Here is a 17,842-nt window from a genome sequence, read left to right on the forward strand (position 1 = left end):
AAAGAAGAACTCTGGAGCTCTGTCAGAGTGACCATCAGGTTCTTGGTCACCTCCCTGACCAAGGCCCTTCTCCCGGCGGCCAGCTCTAAGAAGAGTCTTGGTGGTTCCAAACGTCTTCCATTTAAGAATTATGTAGGCCACTGTGCTGTCTCTGAGCTCTACAGAGAATTCCTTCGACCCAATGGCTTGGTTTTTACTCTGACCTGCACTGAGGGACCTTATACAGGTGTGTGCCTTTCCAAATCATATCCAATCATTTTAATTTACCACAGGTGGACATTTCAAGGATGATAAATGGAAACAGGATGCACCTGAGCTCAATCTCGAGTCTCATAGCAAAGGGTCTGAATACTTATGTATATAAGGTATTTCAGTTCGTTTTTTGTTTTTTGGCAAAATTTCTAAAAACCTGCTTTCACTTTTTCATTGTGGTGTATTGTGTGTAGATTGATGAGGATTTTGTTTTATTTAATCAATTTTAGAGTAAGGCTGTAACGTAACAAATGTGGAAAAAGTCAAGGGGTCTGAATACTTTTCGAATGCACCATACGACATCTTGGTCCTCTTCCCTGCTATTCAAATCTGAAATTGGAACAGCATTATCTGGTACTGATGCAACGTTACAGCTGTTTAAGTAACTGCATCAACAACATTTTATGTATCTTTTTAAAACAACTGACATTTTTACCACTTTCTTAATTAACAAGTTAGAAAAAAGCAAACTTCTCTGCTATTCAAATTTGTCAATGGAACATATATTCACATTATAAAGCTTTCATGGTGACATACAGGGTATATGACCACACAGACCAATGAAGAGTGTGAGAAAGATTTCCACTGTCGGTAAAGAGAAGAGCGGGATGTACATTGATCCTGCTGCTCTGATTGGATGGAGTGAAGCTGTCTCCGTTCACTCGCTTCATATTTCACCTGATCACTTCTCATCGCACTTCTTTCAGTTTTCACACACAACAACTGTAGACACTGACCACAGCTACTGACCACAACCATACACCTCTGACCCAAACTACTGAACCAGACCACAACCACAAAACTACTGACCACTAATGACCACAACTAGCTACTCACCACAACCACACAACTTCTGACCACACACCTACTTACCAAAACTACTAACCACTACTGACCACAACTACTGACCCCAACTACTGACCACAACCACACAACTACTGAACAATATTACTGACCACAACTACTGATCTCAACTACTGACCACAACCACACAACTACTGAACACTATTACTGACCACACAACTACTGAACCACACAACTAATGACCACAACCACACAACTAATGACCACAGTTAGTGACCACAACCACACAACTACTGAACCACAACTACTGACCAAAACCACAAAACTACTGATCACACCTACTGACCACAACTACTGAACACAACTACAAAACCTGGGACCGCAATGACTGACCACTACTAACCATAACTACTGACCATAGCTACTGACCACTACCACAAAACTACTCACCAAAACTACTGAACACAACTACAGACCACAACCACAAAACAACTGACCACAATGACTGACCACTACTGACCACAGCTACTGACCACAACCACACAACTACTGAACCAAAACTACTGACCACAACCACACAACTAATAACCACAAAACCACTGAACCATATAAGTTATGACCTCAACTACTGACCACAACCACAAAAATACTGACCACAAGCACACAACTACTGACCACAACTACTGACCAGGTCCATACTGTAGGGACCAAAGAACCTTCAACACAACCACACAACAACACAATTACTTACCACAACTATTGACCACAACTACTGACCGTAACTACTGACCGCAACTGGCACTGTCATAGTATTCCACCTTTCCAACAAGTCAGTTCTTCAAATTTCTGCCCTGCTAGAGCTGCCCCGGTCAACTGTAAGTGCTGTTATTGGGAAGTGGAAACGTCGAAGAGCAACAATGGCTCAGCCGCAAAGTGGTAAGCCACACAAGATCACAGAACGGGACCGCTGAAGCGCATAGATCATAAAAATCGTCCTTGGTTGTCCCCGGTTGCAACACTCACAACCGAGTTCGAAACTGCCCCTGGGAGCAACGTCAGCACAAGAACTGTTCATTGGGAGCTTCATGAAAGGGGTTTCAATGGCCGAGCAGCCACACACAAGCCTAAGATCAATGCCAAGTGTCAGCTGGAGTGGTGTAAAGCTCTGGACTCTAGAACAGTCGAAACGTGTACTCTGGAGTGATGAATCACGCTTCACCATCTGTCTGACGGACAAATCTGGGTTTGGCGGATGTTAGGAGAATGGTACCCGCCGGAATGCATAATACCAACTGTAAAGTTTGGAGGAGGACGAATAATGGTCTGGGATTGTTTTTCGTGGTTGGAGCTAGGCCCCTTTGTTCCAGTGGAGGGAAATCTTAACACTACAGCATACAATCATACAATTCCGTCTGTCCAGTCGATCTGAGGGTTGTGCAGCTTTAACCATGGATGGCCAAGAACCAGGGGAGAGTGAGGGCAGTCGATTATGTGGAAACTGATCCTTTCCTGGTGGTTTCCAGAGAGATGCAGAATGACAGGGACGGTCCTCTACCAGACACTGTCCCAGACTCTCCCAGACAGCTGTCCATTGAGAGCGTTGACATCGAGGGGTGGATCGAGTGGAACAGTGTCCAGGCCCAACTGAGTAACGACACCACGGTCCAGAAAACTCTCGTCGGTGCCCCAGTCGATGAGAGCTGGCAGAGGAAAAGCCTGGCTCTACTGCATGAGGACGCCGTCAAGCAGGGGTCTGGGGAGAGATGGGCAGGCAATTTGGCTCAACAGTATATCCCCCACTATTGCCGAGCCACCTCTTTTGCTGGACGCAGGGAACAAGTGGAAACAAAGTGACCAACCTGGTCACAGTATAGGCAGCTCCTGATTCGTCGGTGCTGATTCGCCGGTGCCTCTCCTCTGGAGAGAGACAGGCCCGGTTGAGCTGCATGGGTTCAGGTTCTGGAAGAGACTTGGGGAGGGAGGCAGTCGGGGAAGGAGAACAAGGCAAGGAAGCATGCAACCTTAACTGCCCTCTCTCTCAGACGCTCATGGAGATGGTTGTCGATTCGGATGGCGAGAAAGATGAGTTCAGCGAGTCCATCAGGCTTATTCCTGGACACCAACTCGTCCTTGATGGTCTCAGTGAGAGCATTCTGGAATGCTCCCTGAAGGGCCTCCTCATTCCAGCCTCTCTCAGCGGCAAGAGTGTGAAACTCGATCGCCAATTCAGCGACACTATGGGAGCCTTGACGGAGGACAGGAGTCATTTAGTGGCATCCTTAGCATTGACAGGGTGGTCAAAGACTCTATTCATCTCCTCCGTGAAGCTGGAGTAGGTGAAGCAGATGGGAGACTGTCTCTCCCACACCGCCATGGCCCAGGAGAGTTCTGCTCCACGGAGGCAGCCAATCAGGAAGGAAATCTTGGCCCATTCGCTAGCATAAGAGTAGGGCTGTTGCTCGAATACTAGTGAACATTGTACCAAAAAGGCTCTACAAGTTCTGAGGTTGCCATCATAACGCTCAGGAGCCCGAACAAATGGCTCACAAGGGCGGAGGAGAAGGACTAGGGGCTGGTTGCGAGCTCTGGGGGAAGGTCCGGCCCTGCAGGTCAGAAAGGCTCAGTAAAAACTCATTGACGTGCTACAGAAGGGGTTTTAGGGCTTGGTCATGTTGCTCGAGCAGGGTGCCTTGGCAGGCGAGGGTTTGGTGGAGAGGATCTAAGTCTGCTGGGTTCATATCTTGGGCCAGATCGTACAGTGAGCAGGTGAAACCAAGTGCAGACACAGATGAGGAGACAGGGATAAGGTAACCAAGCTATTTATTGAAAAGCGGGGGGGGGGGTGTATGCCAGGGGTAGCTTGGATGGGTAGCAGGGAACCAAGAACTGAGGCTGTGGCTGCGGCTGCGGCTGCGGCCGGGGCAAGGGGAGTAGGGCATGGTAAGCAGGTCAACAGCGGAATCCAAGGAAGCAGTAGAGCGGGGTCCAGGGCTGGGAAGCAGGACTGACGAGACAAGGGACTAGAGACAGGGACCAGAGTCAGGACGGACGGAACTGTAGCGGAGAGAAAAGCAGTGTAAGGCTAGGGAAAACAGGCACCACAGGATAACACTATCTATGCAGGAACAAACGGCTTGAAATGCAGACTGACTGAGCAGAGGCTACGATCTGACAGCGTGGGAGTGGCAGGGCTGAGTATGAGGTCTTGATTATGGAACAGGTTGTAGCTGGTGGGGATCTGCTCTGACTCCAGCACACCTGTCTCCACTCACACAATCAGATACACCCACACAGCGAGAGAGAGGGAGAGAGCACTGGGGGAGTGGCGGCAGGTTAGGGAGACACATGATGAGAAGTAGAGGGCGGGGCAGGGGCAGATGTAACGCAGGTATAGTGCTGCTAACAGCGGATTGTCAAAGCTGGTGAGATAACAACTTGCCAGCTTTCTATCCGTGTTCATAGAAATTTTGCCTCGACTTAAACAGCTGCTCCATTTGTTTGGTGGAAAGATTGACAAATTCAGGTGTGTAGCAGTCTCTATTTGTAGAGTTCAGAAGTCGGAGAAGAGGCATATCTGTTGTGCACATCTAGAATGAGTTGAGATAGCTCCAAAAAGCGTTTGGTGCACTCTTTGTTGTCATACGCTGTGTATGAAATCATTTGGCCCCTCAGACGACTCCCACGTGGTAGAGTGAGACAGGAAGTCTACGCATGGCCTCAGTGATAGACAAAAATGAAGCGTCCAATCACATCCCTCAGCACATCATTGACTAGGTTCTGGAAAACAGCAGGAGAGTAAGACCAAAAGGCGTGACCAAATACTCAAACTGGCAGTTTATCTGTAAAAAGATATCAATGTGAGTTGATAGGTATTTTTTAAAGGCACTACAGGATAGTAGTAGTGGATCAAGTTGCCATGCGCGTAGTGACACAGTACTGTCCGGAAAGCGGATATCTAGCTGGACAGGGCTACGGTCTGAGATAAAGATGCTGTGTTATTGGCTATTAGTTACAAAAGGAAGAATTCTATTGTCCAGCAGGAAAAAGTCAATCATAGAGTATGAGCGGTGGACTGGAGAAAGAAAAGAGTACTGCATGGATCAGATACATTTTAGGATTCTACAAATTAGTTTATTACTGCATCTGATTTTGAAATTACATCGTTGGGCTTCGGTCTGAACCTGCCTAGACTTGGATGCAATACACAATTGAAATCTCCGCCCAATATCAAATGATGAGAGTTAAGGTCGGGAAGTGTTAAGATGAGGTCAGAGAAAAATGAGCGTCATCCCAATTAGGAGCATAGAGGTTAGCCAGAATAACCTGTGTGCTAAACAATTTCCCCATCACTATAATATATCTGCCATTAGTATCTGAAATTACTTTGGAGGAGACAAACGGGGTGCCTTTTCTGATAAGGATGGCTGCCCCTCTGGCCATAAAACCAAAGTTGGAGTGAAATATCGGGTCTACCCATCCTCCCTTTAATTTATCATGGTCGCTGGACCGGAGATGGGTCTCTTGGAGAAAAACAATGTCCGGATTTAAGGACTTAAGATGAGCACACACTTGGCTATGCTTGACCACCTGGTTAATTCCTTTCATGTTTCAGCTGATAATGCATGTGGAGCCTGAGTATGTGAATTAGACATAGTCACAGTAATCAGAAATGAATGTTAGTACGATCTGAAAGGTCAGAATAATAAAACACAAAGAAAATATAAAAAACAGCTAAAAACAACAAAATACCCAGAAGAAAACCTTGGACCCTATGCTGGCCTTCCCCCTGTCGGAAGGCAGCATCTACCTCTCTTAGACTAGAGCAAAATGCTACCATGTTAAACTGAACCTAAGTAGAGCTGTATCCAGGGCGAACATAATCAAATTTACACCTAGGGAAAGGGATTCTGGAGGGAATCAACTCAGCCATCCAAGGTATCTTATGCGATATGCATATTTCAAGGATAGTAAAACAATATATAAAAAGGAGGTATAGGTATATGTCCCCCCCCCACCAACCCCACCCACTTGGGATGACTTAAAACACAAATATGTATACAGTTGAAGTCAGAAGTTTACATGCACTTAGGTTGGAGTCATTAAAACTCATTTTTCAACCACTCCACAAATGTCTTGTTAACAAACTATAGTTTTGGCAAGTTGGTTAGGACATCTATTTTGTGCATGACACAAGTAATTTTTCCAACAATTGTTTACAGACAGATTATTTCACTTATAATTCACTGTATCACAATTCCAGTGGGTCAGAAGTTTACATACACTAAGTTGACAGTGCCTTTAAACAGCTTGGAAAATTCCAGAAAATGGTGTCATGGCTTTAGAAGGTTCTGATAGGCTAATTGACATAATTTGAGTCAATTGGAGGTGTACCTGTGGATATATTTCAAGCCCTACCTTCAAACTCAGTACCTCTTTGCTTGACGTCATTGGAACATTTTTAAAAATCAGCCAAGAACTAAAGATTGTAGACCTCCACAAGTCTGGTTCATCCTTGAGAGCAATTTCCAAACGCCTGAAGGTACCACGTTCATCTGTACAAACAATAGTACGCAAGTATAAACACCATGGGACCACGCAGCCGTCATACCGCTCAGGAAGGAGATATGTTCTATCTCCTAGAGATGAACGTACTTTGGTGCGAAAAGTGCAAATCATTCCCAGAACAACAGCAAAGGACCTTGTGAAGATGCTGGAGGAAACAGGAACAAAAGTATCTATATCCACATTAAAATAGTCCTATATCAACACAACCTGAAAGGCTGCTCAGCAAGGAAGAAGCCACTGCTCCAAAACCGCCATAAACAAGCCAGACTACGGTTTGCAACTGCACATAGGGACAAAGATAATACTTTTTGGAGAAATGTCCTCTGGTCTGATGAGACAAAAATATAACTGTTTGTGGCCATAATGACCATTGTTATGTTTGGAGAAAACAGGGGGAAGCTTGCAAGTGGAAGAACACCATCCCAACCGTGAAGCACGGGGGTGGCAGCATCATGTTGTGGGGGTGCTTTGCTGCAGGAGGGACTGGTGCACTTCACAAAATAGATGGCATCATGAGGGAGGGAAATTATGTGGATATATTGAAGCAACATCTTTAGACATCAGTCAGGAAGTTAAAGCTTGGTCATAAATGGGTCTTCCAAATGGACAATGACCCCAAGCATACTTCCAAAGTTGTGGCAAAATGGCTTAAGGACAACAAAGTCAAGCTATTGGAGTGGCCATCACAAGGCCCTGACCTCAATCCCATATACAATTTGTGGGCATAACTGGAAAACCGTGTGCGAGCAAGGAGGCCTACAAACCTGACTCAGTTACATCAGCTCTGTCAGGAGGAATGGGACAAAATTCACCCAATTTATTGTGGGAAGCTTGTGGAAGGCTACCCAAAACGTTTGACCCAAGTTAAACAATTACCAAATACTAATTGAGTGTATGTAAACTTCTGACCCACTGGGAATGTGATGAAAGAAATAAAAGCTTAAATAAATCATTCTCTCCACTATTATTCTGACATTTCACATTCTTCAAATAAAGTAGTGATCTTAACTAACCTAAAACAGTGAATTTTTACTGGGATTAAATGTCAGGAATTGTGAAAAACTGAGCTTAAATGTATTTGGATAAGGTGTATGTAACCTTCTGACTTCAACTGTATATACTGTATTCTATGCCGTCTATTGCATCTTGCACATGCCGCACGGCCATCGCTCATACGTATATTTGTGTGTATAAGGTAGTTGTTGTGGAATTGTTAGATTACTTGTTAGATATTACTGCACTATCGGAACTCGAAGCACAAGCATTTCGCTACACTCGCATTAACATCTGCTAACCATGTGTATGTGACCAATACAATTTGATTTGATTTGATTTGATGACCCAGAGCATGATGGGATGTTAATTTCTTTGGAATTGCTCAGGAACCCACTTGTGTGGAAGCAACTGCTTTCAATATACTTTGTATCCCTCATTTACTCAAATGTTTCCTTTATTTTGACAGTTACCTGTACATGTAGTTCACTACTCCCCAACTCTGGCGATAAATATGTTGATTGCGTCAACCAGGATGTGTAAACTAAGCTATGACATACATGGACATACAGCACATATTTGACATATCATAAATACCTCAGTGATTGCATGTAATTGCATGAATCAATCCAAGATGGCGTAGCAGTCAGACGTCTTTGTCCTGTCGTGTCCCTTGTATATATCGTTTTACACATTTTTCTTGGCATATCTTTTTAAATATTTAGCTAAATCCCAACATCTAAATACTCTCCTGCAACCCGCCTAACCCAATGTAGCGTGGTTCTGCTTTTTTGTCTCTAAAGTATTTATATTTACTTCGGATCTGGAATCCCTCAACTCAAGCTAGCCAGCTAACTACCAGCTATCAGTCAGCAAACCATTGCCAGCGGTCATCAGCTAACCTTCAGCTCGGAAAGCTCTCGCCAGTTCGAACAACGTGACTCTAGCCAGAGCATAACGGACCTTTTATTTTTATCCCCGGATTCCTACCGCAAACTGAACATTTTCATCTGGATCTTCACAACTAGCTAACCGCAATCCCGGATGACTACTCCTGGCTAGCGTTTCCATCCCACAAGCAAGCACCAATTAGCTTGAAGCTAGCCCGGCCAGGGCTTCAAGGCTACCACCGAAGCATACTCCTGGGCTACAATGTCCGGGCCCTTCTACAGCGGGTACGGGGCATGGAACCCCGCAGATCCCCTACGACTGGAATACCGACATAATCTGCCCGAGGACTCCAACAGGCCCCTCAGACGCGACGCCCGCTGAAGGCCCATTATGCCAACCAGCTAGGCCTGCTAGCTACCTAGAGCTACTTGGAACCCTACTAATTCCACGGCTGGTCTATCGATGTCACCGCACGAAGAGGCAAAAACAGACTTACCCCCATTGCGACGTCCCCCAAAGGCTAACTTTCTAGCCCCTGCTATCTGCTTGCTTGCTAACCCGGTCTGCTAACTGCTAGCTCGCCGGGCCCGGTCTGCTAACTGCTAGCTTGCCTGCCCAGTCTGCTAACTGCTAGCCCCTGCTAACTGCTTGCTTGCTAACCCGGCCTGCTAACTGCTAGCTGGCCCCGGTCTACTAGCTGCTAGCTTGTTTAGCCCCGGCCTACTAACTGTTAGTTTGTTAGCATCGGCCTGCTAACTGTCTGAATCGCCATGTCCCCAGCCAGCCCAACCACTCACTGGACCCATATGTTCACTTGGCTACGCATGCCTCTCTCTGATATCAATATGCCTCATCCATTACTGTCCTGGTTAGTGATTACTGTCTTATATCACTGTAGAGCCTCTAGCCCTGCTCAATATGCCTTAACCAACCATGTTGTTCCACCTCCTACATGTGAGATGACATCACCTGGTTTAAACATCTCTAGAGACTATATCTCTCTCATCATTACTCAATGCCTAGGTCTACCTCCAATGTACTCACATCCTACCTTACCTTTGTCTGTACATTATGCCTTGAATCTATGCTATCGTGTCCAGAAACCTGCTCCTTTTACTCTCTGTTCCGAACGTGCTAGACGTAGCCTTACCCTTATCCTACTTCTCCTCTGTTCCTCTGGTGATGTGGAGGTTAATCCAGGTCCTGCAGTACCTAGCTCCACTCCCACCCCCCAGGTGCTCTCATTCGTTGACTTCTGTAAACGTAAAAGCCTTGGTTTCATGCATGTTAACATTAGAAGCCTACTGCCTAAGTTTGCTTTACTCACTCACTGCACACTCTGCCAACCCAGATGTCTTAGCCGTGTCTGAATCCTGGCTTAGGAAAACCACCAAAAACCCTGAAATCTCCATCGTTACCTATAACTTTTTCCGCCAAGATAGAACTGCCAAAGGGGGCGGTGTTGCAATCTACTGCGAAGATAGCCTGCAGAGTTCTGTATTACTATCTAAGTCTGTACCCAAACAATTTGAGCTTCTACTTCTAAAAATTCACCTTTCCAGAAACAAGATTCACACTGTTGCCGCTTGCTATAGACCTCCCTCTGCCCACAGCTGTGCCCTCGATACCATATGTGAATTGATTGCCCCCCATCAATCTTCTGAGTTCGTGCTACTAGGCGACCTAAACTGGGACATGCTTAACACCCCGGCCATCCTACAACCTAAGCTTGATGCCCTCAATCTCACACAAATTATCAATGAACCTACCAGTTACAACCCCAAATCAGTAAACACGGGCACCCTCATAGATGTCATCCTAACTAATTCTCCCTCCAAATACACCTCTGCTGTTTTCAATCAAGATCTCAGCGATCACTGCCTCATTGCCTGCATCCGTAATGGGTCTGCGACCAAACGACCACCCCTCATCACTGTCAAACGCTCCCTGAAACACTTCTGCAAGCAGGCCTTTCTAATCGACCTGGCCGGGGTAGCCTGGAATGACATTGACCTCATCCCATCAGTAGATGATGCCTGGCTATTCTTTAAAAGTGCCTTCCTCACCATATTAAATAAGCATGCCCCTCTCAAAAAATTTAGAACTAGGAATAGATATAGTCCTTGGTTCACTCCAGACCTGTCTGCCCTTGACCAGCACAAACACATCCTGTGGCGTTCTGCATTAGCATCGAATAGTCCCCGTGATATGCAACTTTTCAGGGAAGTTAGGAACCAATATACACAGGCAGTTAGAAAAGCTAAGGCAAGATTTTTCAAACAGAAATTTGCATCCTGTAGTACTAACTCAAAAAAGTTCTGGGACACTGTAAAGTCCATGGAGAATAAGAGCACCTCCTCCCAGCTGCCCACTGCTCTGTGGCTAGGAAACACTGTCACCACCGATAAATCCTCTACAATTGAGAATTTCAATAAGCATTTCTCTACGGCTGGCCATGCTTTACACTTGGCTACCCCTACCCCGGTCAACTGCCCGGCACCCTCCACAGCACCCCGCCAAAGCCCCCACCATTTCTCCTTTACCCAAATCCAGATAGCTGATGTTCTGAAAGAGCTGCAAAATCTGGACCCTTATAAATCAGCAGGGATAGACAATCTGGACCCCCCCTTTCTAAAATTATCTGCCGAAATTGTTGCAACCCCTATTACTAGCCTGTTCAACCTCTCTTTCGTATCATCTGAGATTCCCAAAGTTTGGAAAGCTGCTGCGGTCAGCCCCCTCTTCAAAGGGGGTGACACTCTAGACCCAAACTGCTACAGACCTATATCTATCCTACCCTAAGGTCTTCGAAAGCCAAGTTAACAAACAGATTACTGACCATTTCGAATCCCACCATACCTTCTCCGCTATGCAATCTGGTTTCAGAGCTGGTCATGGGTGCATCTCAGCCACGCTCAAGGTTCTAAACAACATCATAACCGCCATCGATAAGAGACATTACTGTGCAGCCGTGTTCATCGACCTGGCCAAGGCTTTCGACTCTGTCAATCACAACATTCTTATTGGCAGACTCGACAGCCTTGGTTTCTCAAATGATTGCCTCGCCTGGTTTACCAACTACTTCTCTGATGTGTCAAATCTCAGTGTGTCAAATCGAAGGGCCTGTTGTCTGGACCTCTGACAGTCTCTATGGGTGTGCCACAGGGTTCAATTCTCGGGCCGACTCTCTTTTCTGTATACATCAATGATGTTGCTCTTGCTGCTGGTGATTCTCTGATCCACCTCTACGCAGACGACACCATTCTGTATACTTCTGGCACCTCCTTGGACACTGTGTTAACTGGAGACTCACATCTCCCTCACTAGCTTTAAGCACCAGCTGTCAGAGCAGCTTACAGATCACTGCACCTGTACATAGCCCATCTGTATACAGCCCATCTATCTACCTACCTCATCCCCATACTGGTATTAATTTATTTATTTTGCTCCTTTGCACCCCAGTATCCCTACCTGCACATTCATCTTCTGCCGATCTACCATTCCAGTGTTTAATCGCTATTTTGTAATTACTTCGCCACCATGGCCTATATATTTCCTTAACTTACCTCATTTGCACTCACTGTATATAGACGTTTTGTTTTCTTTTGTTCTACTGTATTATTGACTGTATGTTTTGTTTATTCCATGTGTAACTGTGTTGTTGTATGTGTCGAATTGCTACGCTTTATCTTGGTCAGGTCGCAGTTGCAAATGAGAACTTGTTCTCAACAAGCCTACCTGGTCAAATAAAGGAAAAAAAATAATAATTACAAATTGTGTCCCAAATGGCACCCTAAATCCAAGCCTACCTGATTCAAGGTGTCAACTAATCATCAAGCCCTCAATGAGTTGAATCAGGTGAGCTTGTCCTCGGCTACAACAAAAAGGTGTGCTGTTGGGGGTACTCGAGGACTGGAGTGCCCTATTAGGGGTACACGAGGACTGGAGTGCCCTATTAGGGGTACTCGAGGACTGGAGTGCCCTATATGGTGCAGTACTTTTAACCAGGGTTCATGGGACTCTGGTCGAAAGTAATACATTATATAGGGAATAGGGTTCCATTTGAGACGCAATCATCACTGTGTGTAAATGCTTGCCTTCTTCATCTTCTCTTCCATATAGGGTCTCCCCTTTACAGAACTCTTTTCGATCCAAGGCCCTTTCGGGGAAATCTACCAGGGTGCATCCTTCTCCCAGTCGGATTGGAGCCAGTATCTGGGGACAGCAACCTGAGCAGGTGGACCGGATATTTCAAGCCTTACGGAAAGGCCTCAAGTAAGTAGCAACTCCAATCATATGAATGTCCAATGGAGTAGACAAGTGTGAAGTTGCCCCTAGTCGCCGATCTAAGGTTTTATGTTTTCCCCTTTAATTGGTAGGGGGGGTACGCTTGGGGAAACATAAGATGATCTTCGATCTGTGCATCAGGGCAACTTGCTGTTAATTCAGAAGTCTCATGTACTGTACTGCACCAATCAGCATCACGCACAGTGCTTGGTGGCTGATTTTGAGCTTTGTTGGCAGGGAGTATCTAGATGGCCATCAGACGGAGATGGACTTCCTGTCCTCCCAGCAAAGAGACACCAAGAGGAACTCCAGACTGGTGAGTATATAGTAGTCGAGGTTGTTGGATGGGAAAATGGGAAGTATGGGCTTATTGCATTACACTCCTAGATAAACAAAAAGTATATTTGTTTGTCACCATAGGTGAACAATTTTTGGTTCCAGGTATAACCCTTTGCTGGTGAAAACGGTTCTACTTAGAACCTTTTAGTGGACAAACGATTCCATGTAGAACCTTGTATTAATTGAAGGATTCCACTTATAACCAAAAATAGTTATTTTCAGAGAGTTCTCCTACAGGGACAATTGAAGAGCCCTTTATGGTTCCAGATATTCCAGATATAACCTTCTTTTCAAAGAGTGTAATGAGTGGAACTGCAGTAAACACATGGAATAGAAAGCCTCCTCTAGTACACAGTCCAGTCACAATGAACAATTTAGGCTCTTTATCAACAGTCTTTTCTCAATCTCTCACATCCACTCTTCTCGTCTCCTCAAAACACATTGTAGCAGAATATCTGAGGTTCCTCATCTAGGATCTCTTCCTCCAAAACGGTTTGAGAAAGAGGCGAGGAAAGAGAATGTGAGGAATAAAGTAACAACTTTTAAGACATTGCTTTTGTATCGAGTTCATAAAACATATAGATCTCCCAGAAATAAACCTAGACACTCCTCTGTTTTCAGGCTTTTCTGTATGATTTGGAGAAGGTGAGATACGGTTTTTTGCCTGCTCTCTTATTATTTTTCGAATGGTCAAAATTAATCGTCATGGGGCCTCCCGAGTGGCGCAGTGGTCTAAGATCCTGGGTCGAGTCCAGGCTCTGTCGCAGCTTGCCGTGACCGGGAGACCCATGGGGCGACGCACAATTGGCCCAGCGTCGTCCGGGTTAGGGGAGGGTTTGGTTGGCAGGGATGTCCTTGTCCCATCGCGATTCCTGTGGCGGGCCGGGTGCATGCACACTGACACGGTTGCCAAGTGTACAGTGTTTCTTCCGACACATTGGTGTGGCTGGCTTCCGGGTTAAGCGGGCATTGTGTCAAGAAGCAGTGCGGCTTGGTTGGGTTGTGTTTCGGAGGATGCACGGCTCTCGACCTTCGCTACTCCCGAGTCCGTATGGGAGTTGCAGCGATGAGACAAGACTATAACTACCAATTGGATACCATGAAAAGGGGGTAAAAAAAAAATAAGACATTTTAAAAATTACATTTAAAAATTGTTGTCATAAAATGTACCACTTGATTTTGCGATGTCAGGAGATCCGAGCATTGGAGAGATACATAAGAAGACTGGAGTTCCAAATCAGCAAGGTAACAACTTCTATAACTTTCCTAATGCATATTGCTGGTGTTTTTATTTAACAGACATGATACTGAAGAGATGACAGGAAAGGTATGACATCTATGAGTCAGAGGGGCAGTGGTTCAGTTTCGAACCCGTTCTGTCTCCGGTATACATGCATGCCAGGCTCAACAGCACAAACCGCTAGATAACACAAGCCACACTTCTATGACCTCTATGTAGGTCTATGTAGTGTCAATTCTGTCTCCACCACTGTCAAACACGGAAGGGTTTTCCCACCAACCAATGTGCATCGATGCATCAGGAAGAATAACACCATGTGGGAGCAACAGCCTCATAAATAACCAGAGGGAGGGCAAAATGGTTGCCTGTTTGTATTTACATTTGCAGGTGGAAGAGCTGTACGAGACTTACTGTATTCAGTGGCGTCTGTGTCAGGGGGCGGTGAACATGAAGAAAGCCTTCGCTCTATCGCCCTCTTCACGGGCTTCCAGAGAGAGCCTGCAGGAACTCAACCGTAACCATCGCCACAGCCTGGAGGTAATTGCAGTCACAGGCGGTCGGGTGCCACACAACTTCGTTTACCTCAACAATTTCATGGGTTATCTCACACACCGTATACACAGATCCTCTGGTCAAACGTGTCCTTCGGTTGCCATGTTTAGAACATACGGACATACAGACAACCAAAAGCTTGTTCATCGTCCTGTTTCATGAGTTAATTCGCATGTTATACGCTTAGCAGCCAACCGCTGAGTCTGGAGTCACAGGTCACTGATGGGTACTTGAAGGACCATTACTCTTCATATTTCAGGGGTTCTAATACCCACCATAATTCTATGTACCATTGCCAGAGGGAAGGTATGGGTCACACGTGAGCTAGCGTAACCCCCTTTACCACTGACATAACCCCATTTACCACATGCAGGTATGGTTCACAGATGGACTTTGAATCTCCCATTTGTCTTCTCTTGTCATGGGTTCTCACACACAGAATTTCACTATAAGATCTATTAGACATATTGAAGTATACTTTGAAGGATTTTTTAAGTAGTTTATAAACAGGTTTGATGAATTCATAGATAGATTATAAACTAATAATAAACAATGTACAAACTACCTAGAAATACTTTATGAAGTTAATCTTTGTGTAAAGTGTTACCAAGACATTATAAGTCTCTGATCATGCAGACAACTCCTATAGGTCCAGTTAGATCAATAAATCAACTGTGAAAATGAAGTACAGTAGCAATCCACTGCTGATCATAACATACACATATTTTCAGGATATGTGTGTCATGGAGGGGGAGTTGGAGATTCTCTTGGGAGAGCTTCACATCAAAATGAAAGGTAAAACACATGTTCAACCTTCATCATTCTAGTGAAATGGAATACAAAAAATGGCACACCTCAGTGGCAAGCTTCAACTTAGTCTGAAAAATCTATTCCAACAGGATTGATCGGCTTCGCTCGACTATGCCCAGGCGACCAATACGAAGTGAGTGCCTCTATCAAAACATATCCCGGTGAAAAACGCTCTGAGGAACCACAACTGAGGAAAAAGACCCAGGCTGCGGCAGAAATGGCACCATATCCCCATAGCTCTAAGGACCTTGGTCAAAAGTAGTGAGCTTTCTAGGGAATAGGGAGCTATATGGGACACGGTCTCAAAGATGTATGCTTTTTTCCATCCAGGTTGTGATCCGTCTGGGGAGGCAGAGGTGGAAGATCCGGGGAAAAATCCAGACGGATGATAGGCAGTCATGGGATGTGGAGGAGATGATCTTCCTCGCTCACATCCACGAGAACTTTGATATAAAGGTGAGCTTTTTTTGGGGGGGGGGGGCTTCCCAGACACGGATTAAATCTAGTCCTGGACTGAAAACCTTGCTCAAATGAGAATCTGTATTGAAGCTGGCTCTTAATCCGGTACTAGTTTTAATCAGTGCCTAGGAAACTGGGCCCTAAAGATTTAGACTGAGCTGCATCTGAAATGACAGTCTAACTCGTACATAGTGTAGAACTTTTGACTGGAGCAACGTGTGGTCACATAGCACACTACTACAGAGGTAATGAGGTGACAGTTGAGATTGAGAAGGAGTTGAAAGCGGTTGATTTCCCCCTGTGGAAACTTCATTTGTGTGTCTGTCAGGTACATCAGGATCACACATGACAATACAGTCAGATGCTCTCCGGGTGCAAGCCCACACACCAGTGTGAACGTCACATCCTGTCAGGGACGACCATGTGGGTGGTGATGACAGGCGTATTCCTGTCCTTTGTGTGCGGAAACACAGTGGCAAACAGCTCACAATGTGGATGAGGTTACATTCTCTGTTGATGGGGAAAACAACATCCCGTCTGTGAAAGAGATATGAAGCCCATTTTCTGGCTAAGTGAGGTATCTTTACAAAGGCCAAAGGATTTCCAGTCAAACTAAGTCCAATTGAAGTTGCAGATGTTCAAAGCTTGAAACAGTAGTCTTCAAGTGCATGATAATACACCTTGAAAACCGGAAAAAGTAAATGGCTGTGAATGAAAAGGATAGAGAAAGAAGAACGTTGTATTGTTAAGAGTCGACACCTGAAGAATGAGGAGTAAGACAGTCCTGACCTTGCGTGACTTTTCAACTGACCAATCATGTGTCTCTACTCAGGTAACAGAGGTCAAGGGTCTGGGCTCCCTGCTGGTTGGCATGGTAATGTGTAAGAGTGCTGACTTCTTCATGTCTCGACCCCAGCTCATGGTAGTGGACATCACTGAACTAGGCACCGTCAAGCTCCAACTAGAGGTGGTGTGGAAGTAAGTACACCAGTTAGCCATTTGGAAAATGATTTACAAGGTTTATGTTTATATGCAGAGTACGAATTATACCGTGACATTGGGGGGGGGGTCTCTATTTTTTTCAAAGGACTCCAGGTGAATGCACAAAAGCATGTATGGGTTCGACATGTATTATAAGACATGTATTATAACGGTCAACATGTATTACCTTTTAATGTGGCATTAACACAACCAGTCCTGATGTTTTCATCTGAGTGTCAAACAAATCACTTCAAAAAGTAGGCTACCTGCTCACGTGTGTCCACTCAAAAATAATTCCAGCATCCTAACCAGTGCACTGTGCACCGGCCATTTGATGAATGGAAATAGACATCTGTTATAAAACACCAAAACGTGTCATTACATTTGCAGATTGTCATTAGGCGACCACTTTTGTAGCCTGAATTAATTGATGCATCTTGCTGACAAATTGAAATGTTTTTGTAAAAAGAAACGTTGGGACACCTGAAAAGGGGCTGAAATACAGGAAACAAATACAGTTGTGTCTGTCCTGAGCTCATCGGCATAGGAAACTGTGAGGGCCCAGTTTGCTAGCAAATACTCAAGACAGACAGAGATGCAAGAAAGGCAGAGTAGAGAGAAGAAGGCAATTGAAAGAACCTGAACCAACTGTCATTGGTATACACCATG

The 17,842-nt window shown here is 45.2% G+C and overlaps 1 protein-coding gene across 2 annotated transcripts in view; it reads left to right on the forward strand.

The window, feature by feature from the left end:
- The window catches only part of ripor3 (RIPOR family member 3), a 60,425-nt gene that overhangs the window by 21,993 nt on the left and 20,590 nt on the right, over nt 1–17,842 (forward strand). For both annotated transcript variants that reach the window (XM_024444654.2, XM_024444662.2), the window contains exons 3-11: nt 12,628–12,780; nt 13,030–13,108; nt 13,753–13,776; nt 14,323–14,376; nt 14,759–14,908; nt 15,655–15,718; nt 15,823–15,866; nt 16,064–16,189; nt 17,025–17,170. In XM_024444654.2, coding sequence (XP_024300422.1) covers nt 12,628–12,780; nt 13,030–13,108; nt 13,753–13,776; nt 14,323–14,376; nt 14,759–14,908; nt 15,655–15,718; nt 15,823–15,866; nt 16,064–16,189; nt 17,025–17,170 — 840 coding nt within the window. The remainder of the gene's footprint in view (nt 1–12,627; nt 12,781–13,029; nt 13,109–13,752; nt 13,777–14,322; nt 14,377–14,758; nt 14,909–15,654; nt 15,719–15,822; nt 15,867–16,063; nt 16,190–17,024; nt 17,171–17,842) is intronic.

This window comes from Oncorhynchus tshawytscha, linkage group LG02 (genome assembly GCF_018296145.1).
Source record: "Oncorhynchus tshawytscha isolate Ot180627B linkage group LG02, Otsh_v2.0, whole genome shotgun sequence".
Lineage (NCBI taxonomy): Eukaryota > Metazoa > Chordata > Actinopteri > Salmoniformes > Salmonidae > Oncorhynchus > Oncorhynchus tshawytscha.